The following is a 24101-nucleotide window of genomic DNA, read 5'->3' as shown; positions in this document are numbered from 1 at the left end:
GGAGGAGGGGAGCCTGGGCGCTCGCGCGGCCAGTTCAGTCTGCGCGGGGCAGGCGCGCAGGGTGGATGTCCCTGCTGCAGCTGCTGAGGCGGCGGAGGCGGCGGCGGAGGCTGCAACAGCAGGGGCAGCAGCAGCAGCTGTGGCGGCGGCGGGCGGCGGCGATCGCCTGCACCTGACTTGGGGCTTCGGGCTGGGGGGCGGGAGGGAAGGGAAGAGAAGGGGAGGGGGCTGCGGTGAGCTGTCATACCCCAAGGGGGAAGGCGCTGTCTTCCTCTCTATCCAGCGCTTTTTGCTTCTTTCCCATTTTTTCTTATCGTTATTTCTTGCCCCGCCGCCCCCCGCCCTCAGCTCTCCTTGCTCGGTTCCCACTTCATGAGCCCGGGCCCGTGTTTCGGGAGGCGGCAGCAGCGGCTGCGGCGGCGGCCGCATCTGTAGCGGCGGTCGCCCGCCTAGGATCGCACAGCCTAGGCGGCTGCAGGCGGGGATCCTCCGCTGCCTGGGCGGCCGCCCGGATTAAGCTCGGCCACTGCCTCTGGGAGCCTTGGGCACTTTTCTGCCTTCCTCGTGGGACGCGAGCTGCGGAGCCAAGGAGCGGGCGTCGGTGGAAGGGCGTGCGATCGCCGAGCTCCGTATTATCCTTGTTGTTTGGGGGTTCGAGACTTTTTTCGTTTTTCCGAGGGGAGGGCGAGGGACCGAGGAGGTGGGCGCCGCCCCCGCCCGCCCTCCAGTCCAGCAGTCCAGCAACTGGTCCGGCAGAGCCGCCGTCCTCCTCCCACCCCCCGGGGCCGGCCCGGAGCGAGCAAGGAGCCAGGAGGATGGAGGAGAAGTACCTGCCCGAGCTGATGGCGGAGAAGGACTCACTGGACCCCTCCTTCACTCACGCGCTGCGGCTGGTGAACCAAGGTAAATCTTCTGAGGAGGGGCCCTCCTTGACCCCCCCCACCGCTCCGGGACTCGGGGAGCCTGACCTCACGACCCCCGCCGCATTGGGGAGCCAGCCAGGCAGGGGGGCGACCGTTAACGAGTATACTGGGGCCGTTGTTGTGGGGGGCAGGCAACTGAGGATTTTGGGCAAGGGATGGAGGGAGGGCTGTCCTGTAGGAAGTGGAGGAGACGAGGGAGAAACTTGGGGGTCAGAGGACTAGGGAGAAATTGGGGAAGGATGGTGGAAATTTGGTGAGGGCTCTTGGCTTAACCAGGAAGACATAAAAGGGGTTGCTTAGGAAAGAAAAAATCTGGGGTGGGGACCTGGGAGAGTTGTTTGGGTGGGGGGACTCGGGATCAGGGAGAACCCTGGGGGAATTTAGGAGAAATCTGAAGAATGGGCTAGGTGAAAATATGAAAGTGAGTCTTAGGACCTAGGAGAGATCTAGGAGACACTTGGGTTGGAGTAGCAGGGGTTTTGGAAAACTAGATGATAGATAGGAGAGAGGGAGCAGACAGAATTAAGGGACTTGAATCTGGGTGGTTGGTAGAGAAAACTGAAAGATTTAGGGAACTTGTTGGGGGGACACTCATTGTAGGGAATGATCTGTTTCCTCCTAGCTAGGGTATGGAAGGAGGAGATACTTACTGTGTCCTTAGAGGAGGAAGAAGTTAGGGATGCCCTTAAGGAAGACACTTTGATGAGGTTTAAGGATAGAGGAACCAGTGCTCTGGGACTGTCCAGAGTGGGATGAAGTTTCTATCTGTTTCATCCATGCCCTGGGTTTTCTGGATTGGGGATTGAAGAGAAGTGGGAAGGGAATATTTAAAGGCCAAACCCTTAGGAGCTGGGGGGGAGGGCTGCCACTTAGGAGGGACTGGATTTAAGACAGTTTAAGGACAAGGAAGACATTCCTTGATGTATCTTTTCGGTGCTTGGAGTTTGGAACATCCGGGTGGGAAATTATTTCAGGTCTCATTTTAGTAACAACACTTCAGTTTAAGGCAGTGTAGACTTGATGAGACTTGGAAAGCATAGGAAGAGAAGGGGTATTGGAGAGAATAACACCTGCTAAGGACAGAAATTTGTCTGGCAGTGTGCATCCCAAATGTTTTTGTTTTTTTTTCAGGCAGTCTGCAGGGATGAATGATGAATTAACCCTTCAGCAAACAGTCCACTTCTCTACAGCCCTTTGTGCTTTGTAGTAAAATATACTGCCCATAAAGAGGGGTTCTAGAGCCACTGATTTTTCTTCTTTATATGTTAGCATAAAATTTCCTCCAATTATTTTATGTTGTGTAAGATTTGGCATGTGTAAAGTGCAGTTGTAGTCCCTATGTAAAATTGAATCTGCTGATTTTCAGAACTGGTTGTTTTTATTTCATTGTTACAACTATTTCTGAGTAAGATTTTCCTCTTAAATGGCTGTTGAATTGATTGGGAGGGCTTCAGGCAAAACTATCAAAATTAAGAAATTTAAAATAATATTTTATGAGTTGAACAAATTTGGATTGCAGAACTTAATTTTTCCTTGCAAATGTATTTTTCTGCAATAAAGGGAGCATGTTAAAATGGTATGTATTACATATACATTCTCAAGGAAAATGTAAATTTTCCATTTATTAAGGGTTTTTAAATTTAAGTTCTACAATTGAGTTCAGTGCTCCTTGCCCCGTGTGATTTATATAAATCTTTTGTTGCCTCTACTGGGCTGTCTTTTCCGTGATGGTGGGGGAATTCCTTGTGTTGTGTGAACAGAGGCATTAGAAACATCTTGGGTTACAGTCAAAATACAGTTTTCTTACAAAAGATCTTAATCACAGTACTGTTGTAATCAGTTAAGGAGACAAGTTTGTTTAACTAAAAGTGTAATGAGTCATTTTTCAAGTCTAGATTTAGTCTTCCATGACATTTACTTTTCATAAACTGTAGTCCAGATTACCTAATATTTTCAGTGTTTAACATTAAAAAACCCTAGTCTTAGTATGAAGGTGTTTCTTCTAGATTGTCGTATAAATTTAGCTGTCTAGTTTTATGTAGTCTTAATTATAGTTATCCAAACTAGTCAACCACCTTGCTAAAAATAAGACTCCAATGAAAACTGCCATTCTTAAATTGCATATTTATATGAGGGTGGTTAGAACCTAGATGTTATGTATATTGTTGATGTTAAGTGTGATTTAGTCCATCATAGATAGGATACAATATTTTTTTAAAATAGTACAATAGATATATCATTTGTCTGAGCTTTATTTTAAAGTAAAATATGAATATGTTATAACTCCCAAGTTTCTAGCCAATTACTAAAGTATCTTACATCAAAATAAAAAAGGATATTGATTTCCAAAAGTTAGAAAACCATGATTTTGACCTCAGATAATCATCTTCCTGTTGGCTGTCTGAAAATGTTTTTATTTATTTAACTACTTGTGGCTTTTGGAAACTATTTCATATCAGTTGTTTTTAATCTGAACACTTGAACTAGTGGTGGTAGAAACTGCCCAGCAGTGATTGTACAATCATGTAGAGAATGGAGATGCCACAGGTTTTGTTGGGTGCTTTGCTTTGAAGGTTAAATCTATGACATAGGAATTAGCTCATATGTTAATTAAGAGCTCTAAAAATTTAATTACCATTAAAATTTTAAGTTGAACATGGTTTGGAAATATATGCTCTTTGAGTACTTTTGCTGTCTATTTTGGAAAGTTTTTATTCTAAGGATTTAATAATTTTAATAATCTAATTTGTTAAATATTTAATACTTTGTCAGGGTATCACATTAGAATTTTAGCAGTTGTATGGGGATGTTTTTATACCTTTTTAAAAAGAAAGTCATTTACTATGATGGAAGCACTAATTTACAAACATGTCTTAGTTAAGTCAGATACTTTTTATAACTAAGAATTTTTATTTTAGTAATATGTTAACCAACTTTTACCACCTTGCTCTATGATCTTAATCCACACCCCCATGACCATTGCGTTACCTTCATAGGAATTCTCAAAGAATTGAAGCAAGTCTTACCCAAAGTCATGGAATTATGTACATAATGGGGTCTTTAATATTTTAGACAGGATCATTATTCTTCTGCTCAAGAGGTGATCTACTTGAACTGCGTGGAGGGATAGGCATTCTGGGGCATGTGTGGTGTGGGAAGTTTATTTTGCTGGACTATGTAGATGTTTTTTGAGCAATTCCCCCCCCCCCCTTTAGTGTAGTGGAAGGGACAGACTGGTGGAAAAATGGTTCTTGTTTGAAAAGTGAAGAGATAATTAAAATATTTTATATGGCAGATGCATATTGGAATTTTCTGCTTTAAAACATATGTTAAATGGCAGAGAGCTGACTTTTAATACTTTTCCAATATCAATGATATTTTAGCTGAATGTATTTTCTGGCATTCCATTTTTCCCCCTCTGGGGAAAAATGCAAATGTGTGTCTTATATCATTTTCCTGAGGCATTCTAATAGCAAATCAAGAAAATGGAGTGTTGCTAATATTGAAACACATGTATTTCATCAGTTTTTAGGTATTTGGTCTATCTAGGTGGACACATCTCACTTTCAAGTAATAAAATGCTTATACAATGAATAAAGGATTGTAGGGGCTCCCTAAGGGAAAGAAATCCTTACATGAATGCTTTTATTCCTTGTACTATTTCAATAGCGCAAATGGAGATGGACAGCAAGTTGCATATTTTGTATTCTATTTACTGGTGGGGCTGCTGACTCTTGCTAAAAGAACATTTCCAAATATGCCTTATGCGGTATAATTTGAGTCCAACTCTTGAATATTGCCATGGATGGCTTTATGCTCAAGCCAAGTAACCGTTAAATAAGATTACATAACCTCTTATTTTTAATTATCTAAAATAATCTATGGATTGGTGGCTGGTTCTCTGCCAACTTATACTCATTTGCGGTTGGTTGTTAAAGAAAATGAAAAAAGAGTTAAGGTTAAATTTGTCTTTTTTGTTTGGTTCCAGGAAGGTTGTGTTTTTGCTTTCACAGTGGAGATTCAGTTGGTGTTTCAATAATAAAATATTTTGCACTGGTACAATCTTTCCTCAAATATTAGGATTCCTAATATTATTTAAAATCTCATCTCTGTCAACTCTAGCTTAACATAAAGGTTATTGGTTGGAAGCAGTGTGGTTCAGTTGAAAGGGTAGAATTTGAACTCAGAGGATCTGGGCTCAAAAGCCTGATTTGTTTTTTCCCTGGATGATCTTAGACAAATCACTTAACCTTTGTGAGCCTCAGTTTCCTCCTATATAAAATAGGGGTGTTGTACTAGATGACCTTCTGAGGTCCCTTCCAGTTCCATTCCCCTTTGATGTTACCTCTTAGTTTTAGAGGGCATATTAGTAACATAATCAGAAATGTAAATTTACTCATTCATGTAAGTAGGGAAAAGATGATTTTGAATCTTTTTGAATTAACAAATTATTAGTTAAAGAATCATTTACAGCCGTAACAGTAAGTTTACAATTGCAGTGATGTTGTTATGGACTTAAAAATAGCATATGATTTATCTCTTTCATCCAGTGTGGATACTTTGGTTTATTCAAGTTAGCAGTTCTTTTTTTTTTTTTTTGATAATGCAGCTAACATTTGATGTTTTAAAAGAATATTTCTTAATTTGGGTTTAAAGGCTGTAGTCATTCAGATAACTCATCTGGAGAGTACTGTGGTTTATGGGTAACTATTCAAAGCAACAATAAAATTATGGCATTTAAGGGTAATTACTCAAAGTGGCAATGAAATTTTGACAAACTATCTTTAATAACTGAATATTAGTGATGTCATTATTTTGAGATCAAGTCTTGAATTTATGGACTTTTCCTTCCCTAAGGAAAGGAAACTTATCTTCAGAAATGTCCCTTTGAGGTACATAGTAGCCATTTTACATTTAAAGAAATAAGATAGTAGGTAAGTTAAGTGGATGGGATGGAATTGGAGCAGCGAGGTGGCGCAGTGGATGAAGCACCGACCCTGGATTCAGGAAGACCTAAGTTCAAATCCATCATAAGACACTTGACACTAGTTGCCTGGCCCTGGGCAAATCACTTAATCCTCATTGCCTGGCCAAAAAACCTAAACCAAAACTAAACCAAAACAAAAAGATATGATGGAATTGCTAGTTAAGGACAAGGTTGTTGTGAAGATACTTTTCCTATCCAGAAAAATGGAAGGTGCTTTGGTCTTTTATCCTTAATGCCCAGTACAGTGTCTAGAGCAAAGAGAGTGCTTAATAAACTCTGAGTGAATTTAAAATAAGATCTGGTAAATACACAGTCTAATATCTTCATACAGTCATCCCAGGTACTCTGTTGTCTGCTGGGCTGTTTCAGGATTGATTAGCATTTTGATAATCACGATGAAAGTGGAAGAAATTGTAGCAGTAGATAGCACTGGAATGAAAGTGGACACCAACAGACTCATCATCTTCATTAGTTACCACTTTGTGGCACAGGCTCATTTATTTAACGAACATGCATCAATCATCTAATATATGAAATATGCAGAAAAATGGAGTAGTTCAATTTCTCTTTGGGGAGGGTCACAAACAACTCAATATTTTCCCATGTATAAGGAATAGTAGAAGGTTTTTGCTAAAGTGCAGTTTGTTAAACAAGCATTAGAGCAATGCAATACTGCTTAAATGTGGTAGAACAGTAGGGGTTCTTCTGTGGGAGATAATGAGAAGATAGTGTCATATCTGCTTTGAATCAGATGTTTATTTACTTTTTTCTTGAACTCCTTAAGCCCATGCACTGTAATGCAATTCACTTTTGCTCAATAAAATCCTAATTAGATTTCAAATGACATATTCAAACCAGAAGCTCAGAGATAATCTCACATGCAAATAAGTAAACTTTCCTGAAAGAGTTAATCTAGATACTTTTTTTCCTCTAGGAAAAATGAAAACTGATGGGTTGTCACTTAGAAATATAAATGACATGGTATTCTCTGTTAGCTCTTGTTTTGAAAGCTGTAAGCCAGTTACTATCCTGAATTGGGCAAAATTTTTGCAGAAGACAGGAGAATTGAACTGATCGAAACATTTTTGGGGGAATTTGATTGAGGTAATACTTTATGATAAAGATACTGTTAGGAAAGAAAAAGTCAGGATTTAGCATTTTTAGAGTTATAGGATCATAGAATATTGAAATTGCAAGAGATCAGAAGGATCATTTTGTTTAATACCCTGATTTGATGGAGATTTGAAATGACTTGCCCCAAGGTCATACAAGAATTTAGTGGAATTCTTACTTCTAACCTAGTGTTGCTTCTACCAAACCATACTCTTTTCTTTAAAAAGTTTCATTTTTTTTCCAGAGGTAGCTTTTTTATTAGCAATGATACATTTAAAAATACTCAATTTAATTTAGCTCTTCATGTCACAGGATTATTCATTTTACAAAGATTCATTGACCACCTAATATAAAATTCCTTACAACTGCTGCCTTTGGTCACTTGTATATGCTGCTTGATTGGCAAGAATCACCTTAAGGTGACATTTATTTTGGAAAGCTAAATTATGTCGATCTTGTTTTAGTTGTACAACAATCCCCTTGAAAAAATAAATTATGTACTTTTGTATGCCTTCCAATGGCGTGCTTTATTAGTCTTCATACAGGATTGAAATTGAGGATTTTAATTGTTTGTTTCAAAAGGCTAGGTAATAAAATAGAAATAAAAGAAAGTTTGTTCCTTTCTCTGGTATAATTTAGTTTGTAGGTCTTGCTTCCTCACAGAGACCCTCTTGCAGCAATGAAGAGTATCTTCCTATTTTAATAAAGTATTTCTTTGTATTGTAGAAATTTGGTTTTCACTTGAAACAGGTGATTTTTTATATGATCATTATTTCAAAATTTGAGGTGAAGTTTATATCATAGTAAATTTACCTTCTCAGAAATACTCTAGAAAAATGAATTACGGTTCTTTAAAAATATAATGAAACAAAAGCATCCCCCTTTGAGATTTTTAAAAATTTCAATATCAGATTAATATGGTTTCCAAAAATATAGCAAACAGCATAGCACTTTACATGGTTGTATGTTAGATACAGAGAATCAAAAGGCAACTTTGAAAATTTAAGTCAAAGATTTTTAGAGCTGAGAAGAAACTAGGAGATCAGGGCAGTATGTAGCAAGTAGAGTGCTACACTTGGAGTCAAAAAGATTTAGGTTCAGGTACCAGCTTTATGACCAGTGAGAGTCATTGAATTTCCTTGAGGCTCAATTTCTTTATCTTTAAATGGAGGTAATATTAACTATATTACCAATCTCTTAAGATTGTCATGAGGCTTAAATTATACAATGTTTGTGGGGTGCTTTGTAAACTTGAATGTACTATATAATATTTCTATATTATCCTCTAGAGAAAGTACAGGGCTATGGTGGTGGTGGTTGTTTTTATTTGTACATCTTTCTCTAAGAGGACTATCACATCAGGAGGCGATGTCATGACTTGCACAGAATTGGATTTATGTGAGGCAGGGTTGTGCAAAGTCACCAGTCTCACTGTCTTCTCCAGAGACATCTGGGTCCAGTGGCAAGATATATATCAGGACAACTGGAGATGATCCTGGATGCAGTGGAAACCTTGGCCTTTTTAAGCTAAGATCTTACCCAGGTCTCAGAATTAAATGGAAGGAAAGAAGGAAGGAGAAGGGAAGAGAACGGACATACATCTGGGAGGGGGGGAGAGGTCTTTGGGGTTTCTGGTCAAAACAGAAGCAAAAAGAAGGGCTGTGGTAGAAAAAAGCTCTGGGCACAACATCAGAATACTTGTGTTTGACTATTGGTTGGCTCCAACTTTCCTTAAGTGTATGACCTTGGGTGAGTTACTTGTCTCACTGAAGACTGTTTCCTTATTGTAATATAAGGGATTTCCTATTACTGTTGAAAGTATTACCATCCTCTCAGTTCCCCAGGTTCATAACATCCTCACTAACTCTCCTCTCTCACCCTCCCCTAATATTCAGTCTGTTACCAAGGGCTGTGGATTTCATCTCTGCAACATCTCTTGAATAAGCCCCCCCCATCTCTTTTCTATGTTTGCTGTTACCCAGGTACAGACCCTCATCTCCTCATGCCAAGAATATTGCAATAGCCTGCTGCTTGATCAACCTGCCACATGTCTCTCCCCATTCAACTACCGAAATGTGATTTTCCTAAAGGGCAGGTCCTCATAACTCCCTTGCTCAATAAACTCCAGTGGCTCCCAGTCACCTTCAGGATTAAATACAAAATCCTCTGTTTGTTTTTCAAAGTTCATCATAACTGAGTGCCCTCCCTGCTACCTTCCAGTCTCCTGGCCTCCTTGCTGTTCCATAAACAAGACATTCCGTCTTTCAGCTCTGGACATTTTTGCTGACTGTCCCTCATCACTACTAGGCTTCCATGGCTTCCATTAAGTATCAGTTAAAACCTCACCATTTATAGGAAGCCTTTCCTAATACCTCTTAATTTTGTTGACTTCCCTCTGTTGATTATTTCCTGTTTATTTTGCATATAGATGGTTCAAACATAGCTTTTTCTATGTTGTCTTCCCTCATTAGATCGGTGAGTTCCTCAAAGGCAGGGTTTTTTGTTTTTGTTTTTTTTGCTTTGTATATCCAAGCACTTAGCAATTATTAAATGCTTATTGACAAACTGACTAAAATAGATAATAATATTTGTACTATTTCTTACAGGGTTCTTGTGAACAAAAATGTTCTGTAAACCTTAGAAAGGCCTATAGATGTGTGAACTACTATTATCAACATTTGTAATCTCCTCTTTTTACTAAAGGAAGAAACTGAGTCCAAAAGAAGACATTTCAATTGCTCAAAATCACACACTGGCAGAGCTGGGACTAAAACTAGGTCTCCTGGTTCTCAGTCCAGGGCTTTTTCTATTAATAGACCATAATTTTGTGCTAAGGAAATCTTAGTAGAGGAAGCAGTTTGGCTGTAGTAAAAGAGAGCAAACTATTTATTCCTATGGGATACAGTTCATCTTGCTAAAAGTGTGTATTTATGCTTGTCTTTCAGCTATGCAAATTGGCATATATCCAGGGCATACAGGGAGGTATAAATGAAAACATAATAAACTGAGGCTCTATTTTCTATTTGCTTTTTGTTACGTTTTCATGGGAATGTTGTGTCCACTGTGGAACCCTGAATTAATTTGCTTCACTAATGCCCACTGATCTAGTAGTATACATAAAGGAGTGTGTTTCCCTGGAGGCGATGGACAAGTTATATTGCAAAAACTTTTAAATAACCTCTCCACATTTAGCAGTCTGAAAAATTTTGTTTTGAGCCAGTTTTGAACCTATTTATAATACTGTTATATATGTGTATCATGCATGTATATATACATCTCTATTATTAATATTATTGATTTTAATCTTTTATTTTATAGCATTTTCATATCAACAACTTTCATATCAGTGCCCAGGATATATTTAAGGAGAAAATAATTGTGTAATAAGTTACTGACTGTCACGTAGCTAGTATCTGGCATTAAATTAGTAAGCAACATTTGATTGGTTTTTATTATTCTATTTAAGTAAGATACATCTTAAGCTGAAATTATGAAATGAAAGTTTTTAGGAATCATTTTATGACTTTGTGTCCTAAAAGGTGTGTGGGTAGTCACTAGACATTGTTGACAAGCATAAGAGATTTTACGCTGAATTTATTAGTTTTGTATTTCCCCAATTTTTCATTTTCTATCAGTCAACCCTTCTCAGTATTTTCAGAACTTTGTAAAAGGGGTTCTTGACAAATTATTGCCATCAGTATGATAGGGAGAATCTTTTGAGAGCATCTTTTTTGAATATAATTTTTAAATTTAAATCTTACACTTGAGGTCACTGTTGGCTTAGGCTCCTACAAAGACAACATAATAGAGATGGAAATTGGTAGATATTTTGATCCTCCTTTCCTTTTTTTGTCATCTTTTAGCATTTTTTTTTGCTATGTTTTTTATACTGTCTTTCCACTAGATGGCCCTCTTTGTACCATTGTTAGCTATTCTTAAAAGCAGAATTATAAAATATATGTTAAAATTGGTGGTTAACCAACCAATTTGCAATATCTAGATTGGTCATACTTTAACGCTATTTTTATGTCTTGGATACTCAGTGAAAAATCAAGATTCCCTTATTTTACAGGAAATTAAGATTTTTAGAAAAACATTCTATGGAAGCTTATTTAGCTTTAACAATTGAAGTCATCCTTAAAATAAAAATTATGAAATACTTTTCCTACTTTGGATTGTGATTTAGAGAATAAATTTGACATTCAGATTTTCTGTAAAATAAAGCATATATATTAATATCTACTTTTCCATTGATTCATATTATATTTTTATAGGTGTGCTTTTCAAGGAAAAAAATGTCCCCTAGAAGGTCTGCAGTTGATAACTTTCTCAAGTTCATTACGTGGCTCAAAATCTTTTAACTCCAAACCACTGCCTTCACATTTGGGGACTTTAACATATTTGTTGATGTCTCCTTGAATACTATGCCTCCCAGATTCATCAGCCTCCCAACCCCTATGAATTCCACTTTAACTCTTATGTTAGGTAACACAGGTGTTCATTCTTTTGATTTGACCATCAGCCATAACTGCTGTACCTCTGTGATTGATTACCCATAAATTCTTTTCACTATCTACGGCTTCCCTTCTTTAAATCTTATGTTTCCTTTGGAACCATTACCCAATTTTTCATCCTCACTGTATTTCCATTATCTACTCATTTTGTTATTCTGTTATGCCTGTTCTGTACCCCCTTCACAATATTGAACATATTTTTGATTAGTTCATATATACAGACTATCCTTGACTTTCTTGACCTTTGTTCTTTTTGTGCCTTACCAAATCATAAACCTAGATTATCTCCATGACTTGACTTTTTTTTTCTGTCTGCATATGCTGCTGAAGACTGAGAAAAATATATAACTGTTGACTGGATTCATTATAAATTCATGTTATCTGATCTCAAGTGGACACAAGTTGCTGAATAGTCTGTTTTGTCCTTCTGTGATTCATTCTCATACTCTTAATAGGAGCTAAAACCTTTTTCTCTCTTAAAACTTCTATAAGATTTTCTCCACCTCCCTCTGTGCAGTATATCTCCAACTTTACTGAGAAAATAGTTGGAGTTAGGTGGGTTGGTGGATAGAAAACTGGACCTTGAGTCAGGAAGATCTGAGTTCAGATTTAGCCTCAGCCATTTAGTTACATTGGGCAAGTCACTCAACCACTGTTTACTGCTTCTTCATCTGTAAAATGCGAATAATATCGCCTATCTCCTAAGGTTGTGAGGATCAATTAAGATACTATAAAAGCATACTATGTTCCAGGCACTGTGCTTTATAAAAAATGTTCACTATCCTCATTAATATCACCATCACCACCACCGCCACCAGCATTATCATCATTAATGCTGCCTTCTGCTTTAAGATCCTTCTCTGCTTTTCAAAACGTTCACTGAGGTTATGAAAGGCTTTGAATCCAAACAGAGCAATTTGTATTTGTTCCTGGAGGCAACAAGGAGCCACTGGAATGCCTTCCTGTGTGTGTGTGTGTGTGTGTGTGTGTGTGTGTGTCTGTGTGTGTGTCTGTGAATGTGTGACATGATTAGACCTGCATTTTTGGAAAATTGCTTTATTGAATGGAGAATGGATTGGAGTGGAGAAAGACAAGCAGAACTTGGAGGATGCTATTTTGCTTTATAGAAGTAGGGAAGGTAGGAGATTGGGGGGGTTTGGTGGGGTTGGGTTAGGGGGAAACATCATAAGTTCTGTTTTGGACAGATTGAGTGTAAGATGTTTCTGTATATCCAACTTGAGATGTTTAAATTGTAGTTGGAGATGTGTGATTGTAGGTAAGCAGAGAGACTGGGACAGGAGGACATTCATCAGCATAGAGATGAAAATTAAATCTAGAGGAACTGATGAGGTCATCAAGTAAAGTAATACAGAGGGAGAAGAGGAGAGGACCCATAACAGAATCGTGCAAAGATGCACGTTGCAAGAGAATCCAGCAAAAGAGACTGAGAAGGAACAGTCACATAAGCAGAGAACCATGAGAGAATGGTGTCCCAAAAACCTAAAGAGAATATCAAGGAGGAGAGAGTAATCAATAGTGTTAACAGCCACAGAGAAGTCAAGGAAAATGAAAATTGAGAAAAGACCACTGGGTTTGGAACGAAGAGATCATTTAGTAACTTTGGAGAGAGCAGTTTTAGTAGAATGATAAAATTAGAAGCCAAATTCTAAGGAGTTAAGAAAAGAGTGACAGGAGAGAAAGTGGGACATAGATTATAAATGGACTCTTTGAGGAGCTTGGCTACAAAGTGCAGAAATGATATAGGATGATGGGTAGCCGGGATGGAAGAATCATATAAGAATTTTTTCAGTGTAGGGGAGTCACGGTTATGTTTGAAGGGGGTAGGAAAAGAGTAGAGAGGGAGAGATCAAAAATAAGTGAAAGAGTTGGAATAACAGAATGGAATTGCTTGAACAAGCTTTGGTAAGGAGTAAGGTTACTTCATCTTGTAAGACGGATAAAGGAGGAGAAAGTGGCAGAAAGTATCTGAAAGGACATGAGAAAGAGGGGAAAAGAGGGAGTTCACAGTTAATATAGCCACAATTTTTTTCCCCTGTAAAATATGAGGCAAAGGTTGTCAGTTGAGAGAATGAGAGGAGAGAGAGCCTTGGGAAGTTTCAGGAGGGATGAAAAGGTCTGAAAGAGTTAACTTTGGAGAGTGGTATAGTGAATTGATAAGGGAGGTATAGTAGGATTGCCTAATGGCAGTGAAGGCCCAATTGAGGTTATATAACATAAGTTGTAGTGGCCTCAGTCAGAACGATTCTTTGTTCAGCAGCATGTGTATAGGTGTAAAGTTGATGAATAGTAGAGCGATACTTAGGGAAATTTAAGCAATGCAAAGACAAACTAGATCAATAATATTTTTAAAGAATGTTGTGAAAGAATGCTCCAAATCATATAGGTATATCTAAAGAGATACATAAGAGACATGCAAAAAAAGCAACTGTTCTCAACAGCTGCATTATCACAGGTCCATAAACCATTAACCCTTTTATCTCTACCACTTTTTTTTTTTTGGCTGGGCAATGAGAGTTAAGTGACTTGCCCAGGGTCACACAGCTAGTAAGTGTCAAGTGTCTGAGGCCGGACTTGAACTCAGGTCCTCCTGAATCCAGGGCTGGTGCTTTATCCACTGCACCACCTAGCTGCCCCCTATCTCTACCGCTTTTACTTTGGAGCTCCACTGGTCTGAGTCTCCTGGGGCAGTTTTCAGTAATACTTTATTCTTTTATCTGGTCAGGTTATATGTGTCCTTCCTTCCTTTCTCATACCCCATATAAGTGGAATCATAGTCAAATCAACACACTTTGGTGCTAGCCATTTAAAAGAGGGGAACAGTATAAAGTTGAATTGATTCACCATGGAGGTAAGATGAGGAAATGAAGAGAGTGGCTAGTGCGCAGGGTCTGAGAAAGAATTGATGGTTTAAGGGTTTGGAAGGCATAATGAGGGTGAGATATAGAGTCATTTAAGATAAAAGAGAGGGAGAGGAAGGAAGGAGAGGGGAGGGGAGGGGAGAATCTGATAGATTATGATTGGATAAGGGGATTTCAGAATTCTTGAACATTTTGGGGTGATGGCAAGATCAAAGATATGACCATTTTTGCGTGTTGCTGAGGTGGGATGGAGTAGCTGCTCATCTGAGGGGAGTAGGGTGGGGAACTGAGTGGTTAGGGTATTTGAAGGAAAACCGTTATGTATGATGAAATACCCTAGGATGGGGCCAGAGATTGGGGAGCAGAGAAAAATTCTGAGCTATTTACCAAAGTCATTGAGGAAACAAGAGGAATGATTTGGGTGTCTGTAACCCCAGGATTTTGACTAGGTGGTAAATACGAATAGTATGAACCTCAAAGGAAGAGGTTACCGAGTGATGTAAGAAAGGGGGAGAGCTTGGATGTAACAATGGGGAGCAAGGAATAGTCCAATTCCCCAACTTCAAACAGTAAGCTAAGGAAAATGAGTAAAGGTGCAGTCAGTACTGGGAAGGGTGACCAGGGAGGCCCTGTCATCAGGGAGAAACCATGTTTTAAAGGAGTAAGAGAGGAATGGATTTAAAATGAAAGGAATTTTGTTGACAGTGTAACAAGAATTCCAGAGGGCACAGTGAAGGGCTGGTTTGGAGTTAGTTGATATTTTGGGATGGCAAGTTTAAGATGGATGGGAATGACGAATTCAGTGGTAGGGCATGTGGAATGACTTTCTTAGAATAAATTCTTTAGAGTGACACATCCTTTTTTGGAATAATAGCTGTGTTGATTTGATTATGATTCCAATTATAGGGGTAGGGGGCATGAGGAAGGAAGGAAACGTGTCCTGACAAGGTAAGAGTGGTGGAGATGAAAGGGTTAATGTTTATGGACCTGTGATAATACACCTTCTGAGAACAGTTTTTGTTTGGTTGATTGGTTTTTGGGTTGTTTTGGGTTTTGGGGTTTTTTCTTTTGCATTTCTCTTATAAATCTATATCACTGTAGATATACATACGTGGGTTTGGAGCATTCTTTCATAAGATTCTTTTACAAATATTCTTATCGATAGATTTTTGTCTTTGCATTGCGTAGATCTTTCTTCCCTTTTTTCTCAAAGAGCCATTCAGAAACTTTTTTATTTAAATGGGAAAAAAGATATGGTAAAAGCAATCAACATATTGGAAAAAAATTAATATTGTATGAAATGTTCTACACCCTTGGCCTCCAACTCCCAAAAGGTATGGAGCAAGGTGTTTTCTCATATCTCCTCTTTGAGGCTTATTCTTTATATCAGTAACATGTAGTCTTCATTGTTTCGTGGTGGTTGTTTTTTACATTTTGTATTTATTGTTTTCCTGGTTCTGCATACTTTACTTTGTATCACATTCATATAAGTCTTTTCATGCTCTTTTTGGTATTCAGCACACTGGTCATTTCTTATAGCACAGTAATATTCCATTATTCCATTATTATATATCATAAATTTTCTTCAGCTACTTCCCAATTGGTGATATTTATTGTTAAAACATTTTGGTGTACTTAGTCTTTTTTGTGTCTTCTTTAAAACTTTGGGAGTATGCACCTAGCAGCAGAATCTCTGCAACAAAGAGTATGGGCATTTTAGTCATTTTATTTGCATAACTTTAAATTACTTTTCACAATAATTGTACCAATTCATCTCCACTAACAGAGTGCCAGTTTTTCTAAAACCCTACCCTCAATGACTATTCTCATCTTTTATCATTTTATATTATATGATTCTTAATAGTTTATAGTAATTTACAACAGTTCTTTTGGGAACGGATTGTTCGTATCATTTGACCATAGAATGACTTTTGAAGTTATATATTCCTGTTAGTACCTTGTATACTGTATCTTAGACATCAGTTGTTAGCACTCTTTTTCCTCTTGAAACTAACCTATCTTACTTTGTTGTAAGCTCCAAAAAGGCAGGAATGTTTTTTGTCTTTGTATTCCCAATACCTAACACAATGCCTTGGACACAGCAGATACTTTGAATATATTGAATTAGATTAATATAGGCATTTAAATGTGTTTTTTTAAAAATGGTTTGAGATACATAATTTCTGGGTAATGTAATCATTTAAATTAATAATACCAGCATTTTAATAAAAGGATGGTCATTTGGAAGTCTCTCTTAGACCAAAGACAGTCATGGAAGCAGGCTGATGGCTTATATGCCCTTTGGAAGAGGAATGGCAATCAACTCTGATTGGTCAATAATTAATGAGAATAAATATCACAACAAGGGGCTAAACCTATTCAAATAAATTTTGATTATATCATTTACTTTAAAGTTACCTCCAGCCTTGGGCAATCTATGCCAAGAATTTATCCCTACCCAAACGTGAGTAGAGTGTAATGGCTTCCCTACCTGGGTGGGGTCTGGATAGAGCCATCAGAGACTGAAGTCTTGAAATGAGCATAAAAGAAAAAGGGAGAAACCTGAATATCTCCAGATCTTTGGTAATTAATAGTCATTTCTCTCAGATCTGAGGCATGCTGTAGTATTGTATATCCAATGCTTAGCACAGTGCCTGGTATGCACTGTTACTTGATTACTTGATGATTGAATAGGTTGATTAGAATTCTCTCTGCTAAGAATTAACACCCTCCCCCATTTGAAGCTTACAATTATTAAATTTTACCATACTTTATTTAAACTATCACTTCCATCAGTAGCACCAAAAACACCCCACCCCAAACTAAACAACTTTATAGAATGATGAAACTCAGCCACTTATTTTCTTTCTGTTTTCATCCACTTTTATATTGTACTTTAGAGACCTGTCCAGTGCTAGGTTTAGGGTCAAGCCAGCAAAACACCATTACCTACATAGACAATTAAGTTAAAAAATCCCAGAATTTGAAGGTACTTAGTGGCCACCTTGTCCAAAGAATTCCTATTAGAACATCCATGGCAAATGTTCATCTATTTTTCCTTCAAGGCCTCTTACTGGAAAATATCTGTATGCATGTGTGTATGTATGTATGTGTATGTGTGTGTGTGTTTTATAACAAAAAGTTAGAATAAGGCCTTTATTCCCCTGCTCAAGAATCTTTCTCGGTACGTTTCATATCTAGTATTAAAGACATAGTTCTCAGCTTAGCATTAATATCCTTTTACTTTACAATCTTGCCTCCACTTTACCTTTCCAAAGTTTTTTAAAATTATTCCTCTAAATGTACTTTGTCATCAAACTGACTTACTTGTTCTCTGGACTTGGTATTACATTTCCCCACCTTCCAGTAGCTATTGACTTCAAGACAATTGATTCATTTAGGGAATGTGAATCTCTGAACACAGGTAATTTGAGTGGGAGCAACTGGAGGCAAGACGTTTTCACCATCTATCTTGTTATCTTTGCCTCTTGGAATATTTAACTCCCAACAAGGTTCAATCCAATTGCTATTTCTTACAAGGAGGCTTTTCTGATCTTCCTAATTGTTAGTGATTTTTTCCTTCTGAAATCAACTTGTGTTTCCTTATTTGTGTATGTGTTGCATCCCCCAATGAAATATAAGCTTTTTGAGAGCAGAGAATATTTTTCAGTTTTGTCTTTTATTTATCTAGTAGATAGCAAATAATGGGGCAATAAATGCTTGTTAAATTGAGTTTTTTTACATTTTTTAATGTTACTAATCTTATAGTTCTGCATGAAATTCTCCACTCCTCCCATCATCTATGTCCAACGAGTGGATGTCATTCAATTTTTTTTAACCAGGAAAAAAAAAATCTGTTCCTGTTGAGAGCAGAATGTGGGTTATGACTAAGATGGATAAACTTAAAAGAGAAAGGAATGCTTGGGAAAGGATGCCTTGGTATCTGAAAACTCTGAATGGCATGAACTATTAAAAAGAACAGAGGTGAGAGTTAGCTTACTACCTTTAGAGTCCTGTGATAATGGACACAGGTGTTAATACTTCCTTTCTCAAATCCTAGGCAAGGAGGGAGATTAAGTTGGACATCTGGATTACTAAATACTTGGTGATCATGTCCCATTGGGTCTAACTACCCTCACATTCAGTACTAGTTTTTTTTTTTCTGTCATTCAAAATGACTAGGAATGGTGCATAGTCAGACTAAACCCTGCACATGGAACAGGTATATGTTGTCTTGTTGAGAACTGTCTCTGAGCCCCTATTGCTAGTTGTATTTCTGGGTCTTTCCCCTCATAGAGTCCTGGGTTTTAGAAACCTGTTGACTGAACCTTTCTTTGGTCCTAGATCAAAGTTGAGAGACTTATTAATGGTTTACAGAGACCTGTAGGGCTATTTGTAGTAACTCAAGGCCAAGTAGCAATTGACTTAAAGGCTACCGATTCATTTAGGGGAGGGGAATCTCCAAACATAGGCACTTTGAGAAGGAAAAGCATATCATTCACCTTCCTTCTTAATCAGTGGAAGTTCTATTCATAGACCTATATATCCAGGATTCCAAAAGCATTGTTGCTTTTCTCATGTAATTTGGTGAAGCAAAATGGGATGGGCAGCAGGTCTCTAAATCCAGTTCCTGGGTCAGCAGAGATGCTGAAGTTAGTTGGAGTAGAGTAACTATCAATTACACAATAATAGGGGCAGCTAGCTGGTGCAGTGGGTAAAGCACCAGCCCTGGATTCAGGAGGACTTGAGTTCAAATCTGAACTCAGACACTTGACACTTACTAGCTGGGTGACCCTGGGCAAGTCACTTAACCCTCATTGCCCTGTAAAAAAAAATCCATGTTAATAGGGTAGTTCTAAGGAAGTTCAGTAATTGATTCAAAGTTTTCAAAGTTACTGAGGTAGTAATTAGAGTTGAGATTCGAACCTATGGGCATTCCATATGAAATTCAGCAATATTTCCATTAAACTCAGATTGAAGTTTTATGTATCTAAGATGCAGGAAAAAACAACCTTGGCTTATCAAATCTGATGGCTAGTATTCATATTTGGTGATAGTTTGTGGGTATAAAATGTTACTTCCAGAAGTAAATTAAGGAAATGAATACCCTTACTAAATACTGGGGAGGAAAGTTTATAAGTGGGGGGAAACAGAAGTGGCATTTTCATCATTGCTGCTAAAGGCATTGACTTCAGAGGTAAGGGAAAATTTTAGAGTGAATAATAGCTTGTTAGACTGGGTTTTGGATTTCTGGACCAATGCTTAGAATACAGGAATGATGAAGAGGGGTGACATATACTTTAAAAGCATTGGCAAAAATGTATATGACTGGAATTTCTAAAATATCATTGAAAGGCTTTAACACCATAAAGAAAAGGTGACAAAACTGCCTATAAAACTTTGGGGTTAGACCCTATAGAAAGAAGCAACAGTTTAGTAAGAAGGGGAGTAATACAGCATAATGCTTAGGATGGTGTGTTTACGCATAAGAAAACCAGAATTCCCCTTCTGAAACTTACAAACTGTGTAAACTTGGGCAAGTCATTTAACCTCAATTTCCTTTTATATAAAATGAGGATGATAATGGTAATATCATTTATATGACACTATGTGCCAGGCACTGTGCTAAATGCCTTACAAATATCTCATTTGTGAGAATCAAATGTAATAATATACAAAAAGTGTGTTGCAAACCTTAAAATGTTACATAATTGTTAATTGTGTGATACTAATTAGTGGTGGTGGTAGTGGTGATGATGATGGATGATGTGATGATGTTGACCATGGTGATTAGGAGATAGAGACACGAAGAATTCTCAAGAAACACAATTTGAAAGAAAAGGAACACAGTAAAATCTATGACTTTCCATGCTTATGTCCAGATGCACAAGCTTCAATAACAAGCAAGATGAACTAAAGATCTTAATGCAGAGAAGAAAATGTGTCCTCATGCAGTGGATATCATTGAGAATTGGTGGCATTGGATGCAAAATGGAAATATGACTCTGAAAAGATCTAATTCAAAAGAAATAGGTTAAGTCAAATTCAGAATGCAAATATCTCTGCACAAACAAGATAGAGACTGCATAAATTGGGCAGTCTCAGAGAGAAGGTACTAAGATTAAGGAGGACTTGGAAAAACTTCTTGCATAAGATGGGGTTTTAGCTGAGATTTAAAGCCAGGGGGCTTTCCATGTCATATTTTTCTTTTTGTTACATACTAATTTTGATCTTAGCTCTCAAAAGTTGATGGTCTGACCCTACTGCAGACAGCTGATTAAGAGATTAAGGGATAACTCCCACTTAAGTAAGAAGTCTTTTGTCAAAATGTTTCATTTCTTTTGTGATATTATTTAGTGATCTTTATGTCTGTCATGTAGAGGCAGCAAGATGGTACAAGACTGGGGACTGGAGTTGTGACCTCGTCACGTAACCCTATTTGCCTCAGTTCCTTATCTGTAAAATGAGCTGGAAAAGGAAATGAATGACAAAGCGCTCCAGTATCTTTGCCAAGAAACCTTTCCAAAAAGAGGTCACAGAGTCAGAAACAACTAAAAAAACAACTAAACACAAGTCTAGCATCAACTAATTCTTTTCTTGAAAGTGTTCAAGGTATAATGTGTGAAACTCATGTGTGAGCTATGTCTTTTGCTTCTTTCTTCTTAAATCCTGTTTTTCTCATATATTTATTCCCATTCTCATATTTGCCTGCTTTTTCATTAAAGTTACCAGGTTTTGTTAAACTTTTTACTAGAATTTCTCTACCTTTTGTGGCTATAAGTTGCTGTTATTTTTGCACTGGGTCTTTTGAAATTATGAGACATGAAATAATGAAATGATTCTTGGTTTTGGGCTTTCAGTGAAGCTTACTGTGTCAACTTTTTCTAATTGTCAAGAAAAGTGGGTCAGACAACAAATCAAAGAAACCAATAATTTCATTGAATAGAATGATAATGAGACAACATTCCATAATTTTGGGGATGTAGCCAAAGAAATAGTTAGGGGGGATGTGTATGTCAAAATGCATCAATAAAAGAGAGAGCAGGTCAATGAATTGGGCATGCAATTAAAAAAATTAGATGCCCAATTAAACACCAAAATGGAAATATTGAAAATCAAGAAACCCTTATGAGAGTCATCAAGGTTCCAAAGAGGGATTTAAAGGACAATTCTGCAAATTTTCAGAGAATCATTAAGGTCATACTCATCGGGAGTAATAGTAGGGAGCTAACTACAAGTCTTTTGCAAATGATGTTCAGCAATGGACCACATCTGCTTTCATAATTGATCAAACAATATAGAGACTGTATAAAATCCCACTGGCTTTCCTGTTACAAAGCAAAATTATTCAGGATTTTTTGAAAGGCATAACAACAGAAATATTCCCTTTCATAACTATGTGAGGCATAAAATAGGGCAATATATGGTCATCACAGGAGTTCACCAATTTGAGACTAGAGGTTGAGGACAGAGACCAAGTGGGATTTCCTATGAACACTTTATTATTCCTGATGCTCCTCTTGGAGGATGACATTTTGTTGATTATGTCAAGATCTGAAACCTTGCAGAGCCTCCTGTAAGAGTTCTAGTCATATAGAGGAATTTGGCTTCACCACAGACCCAGGAAACACCAAGGATGTCTATGTAACATACATCTGAATTCTTATAGCTTGAGTGGATCTAGGGCCTGGTGGATTGCCTTCAGGAAATTGCAAAACTTCATTAATGATGCTGAGGCTCCCCTAAAAGCAAAGAGCCATCTTTTTTTTAATAACGATATACTGCTAATGTTTCTCTATGGCATCAGGCATCCACCAGGCCTGGTTCATCTTAGTCTAGTGATTGAAATGCAATGAAACACTAGTGGACCATAAAATTCAATAAAAATAAATTTGCTTTTAATAGTTAACTAGCAGATGTTGCTGTACATGTCCCCCAACCAACAAAAAGGGGACAGATGAATTTCTTAGACCATGCCTGTTTCTGCCTAAATATCTTGGTTTTGGGGGTTACCTTCACTCTAGTCAACATGTCAACTCTTACCTCATTTGCATCGAAGAGTGGAAACTGCTTAGCCTTAGGCACTCAAGTTCATAGTGATCTAACCTGCTTGGCTCTTCATGGATCACATGGTTCTCCATTACCCTACTACTTTGGAGAAGCTAATTAATGTAGATTGTCAATAAAGTTAATTTTAAAACCTCTGAACCTACAGGAGACTTCTAGTTGCTTGGCTAGAAATGAGATTCTCTAGCCTATAAAAATCTATATAATCAAATAACTACTGCCACCCTCAATCTGCATTTTCTTTGCAATAAAGACTGAAGTAATAACTGAGAACAATTGTATATGTTTCTAGGGAAAGTTGAGAGTTGAGGTACTTATGAAACCATTTAAAACAGTTTAGTAAAAGAAAACAGAATTAAGATTTAAATCTGTCAGTTTTTAGAGAAAAGTGGAGAGGATCATCAGCTGATTGGGTTTCCTTAGAAAAGACAATTCCTGTCATTCCTCAGGATTGTCATTGAAAACACAGTTGCAAACTTTTGCTGGCATCTGCTTGGCATTTCTGTCAGTTTCCATTCAAAACATCATTGTTCCTAGTTGCTCTACAACTGTGCTACTTTTTTGCATGACTGTTGCCAGACCTCTTCCAGCCTCCCAAGCTGGCATAACCCCACCCACTCTTGTCCAAGCTATGTAAGAGATCATCCTGTCTTTTCCATGACTAGGAAGACTTTGTTTCTTTGACACATTGGACTCCATTTCTTAGGATCTTTAGCTAGGGCTTGGACTGTAAAACTACATATACAAGAGAGCCAGTCAAATCCCCAGTTAAAAGTAAATTATTAAAAAGATACAATTTACTTTTTCAAATGGCTATTGCATTCTTCATTTGCCAGGACAGCAATATTAGGTCAAAAATATAAGCTTTAGTGTATAACAGCAACAACAATTGATATTTAGATGGTGCCTTCTGTGTATCAGGAACTATGCTAACTGTCCTTTAATACTATATATCATTTGATCCTTACTACAGACCTATAAAAAAATTATCCCCATTATACAGATGAGGAAACTGAAGCAAAGAGAGGTTAAATAATTTGTCCAGGGCCTCACACCTAGTAAGTGTCTAAGGTTGGACTTGAAATCAGGTTTTCCAAATTTTTGAGTTCTCTTATCTCCTGCCTCTCTCCCCCTCCTTAAGAAGGCAAACAATTAGATTTTAGTTATAGATGCGAGGTCATACAAAACATATTTCCATATTAGTCATGTTGAAAAAGAAAGCACAAACAAAATAAAACAATTAAAATAAAGCTAGTAAGGTCAGCTAGGTGGTGTAGTGGATAGAGTACCAGCCCTGGAGTCAGGAAGACCTAAGTTCAAATCTGGCCTCAGACACTTAAAACTTACTAGCTGTGTGACCCTAGGCAAGTCACTTAATCCCAATTGCCTTACCAAAAAAAAAATTAAAAATTAAAAAATAAAGCTAGTAAAAGGAAGTATACTTTAATCTGTCTCTGTTGGTGTGTAGCCCTTTTCATTATAGATCCTTTGGAACTTGTCTTAGATCATTGTCTTGATCAGAATAGCTAAGTCTTTAACAATTATTCATCCTACTAATACTAATGTTACTGTATACAGGGTTCTCTTGCTTCTGCTTACTTCACTTTGTATGAGTTTA

General features: G+C 37.6%; 1 protein-coding gene across 2 annotated transcripts in view; it reads left to right on the top strand.

The window, feature by feature from the left end:
• The first annotated feature begins 569 nt into the window (after positions 1–569).
• The window catches only part of KHDRBS3 (KH RNA binding domain containing, signal transduction associated 3), a 278529-nt gene continuing 254997 nt past the window's right edge, over positions 570–24101 (top strand). For both annotated transcript variants that reach the window (XM_043979875.1, XM_043979876.1), the window contains exon 1: positions 570–903. In XM_043979875.1, coding sequence (XP_043835810.1) covers positions 816–903 — 88 coding nt within the window. In that variant the 5' untranslated portion in view covers positions 570–815. The remainder of the gene's footprint in view (positions 904–24101) is intronic.

Source organism: Dromiciops gliroides, chromosome 1, assembly GCF_019393635.1.
Source record: "Dromiciops gliroides isolate mDroGli1 chromosome 1, mDroGli1.pri, whole genome shotgun sequence".
In the NCBI taxonomy this organism is placed as follows: domain Eukaryota; kingdom Metazoa; phylum Chordata; class Mammalia; order Microbiotheria; family Microbiotheriidae; genus Dromiciops; species Dromiciops gliroides.
This window is presented reverse-complemented; position numbering and strand designations above follow the sequence as displayed.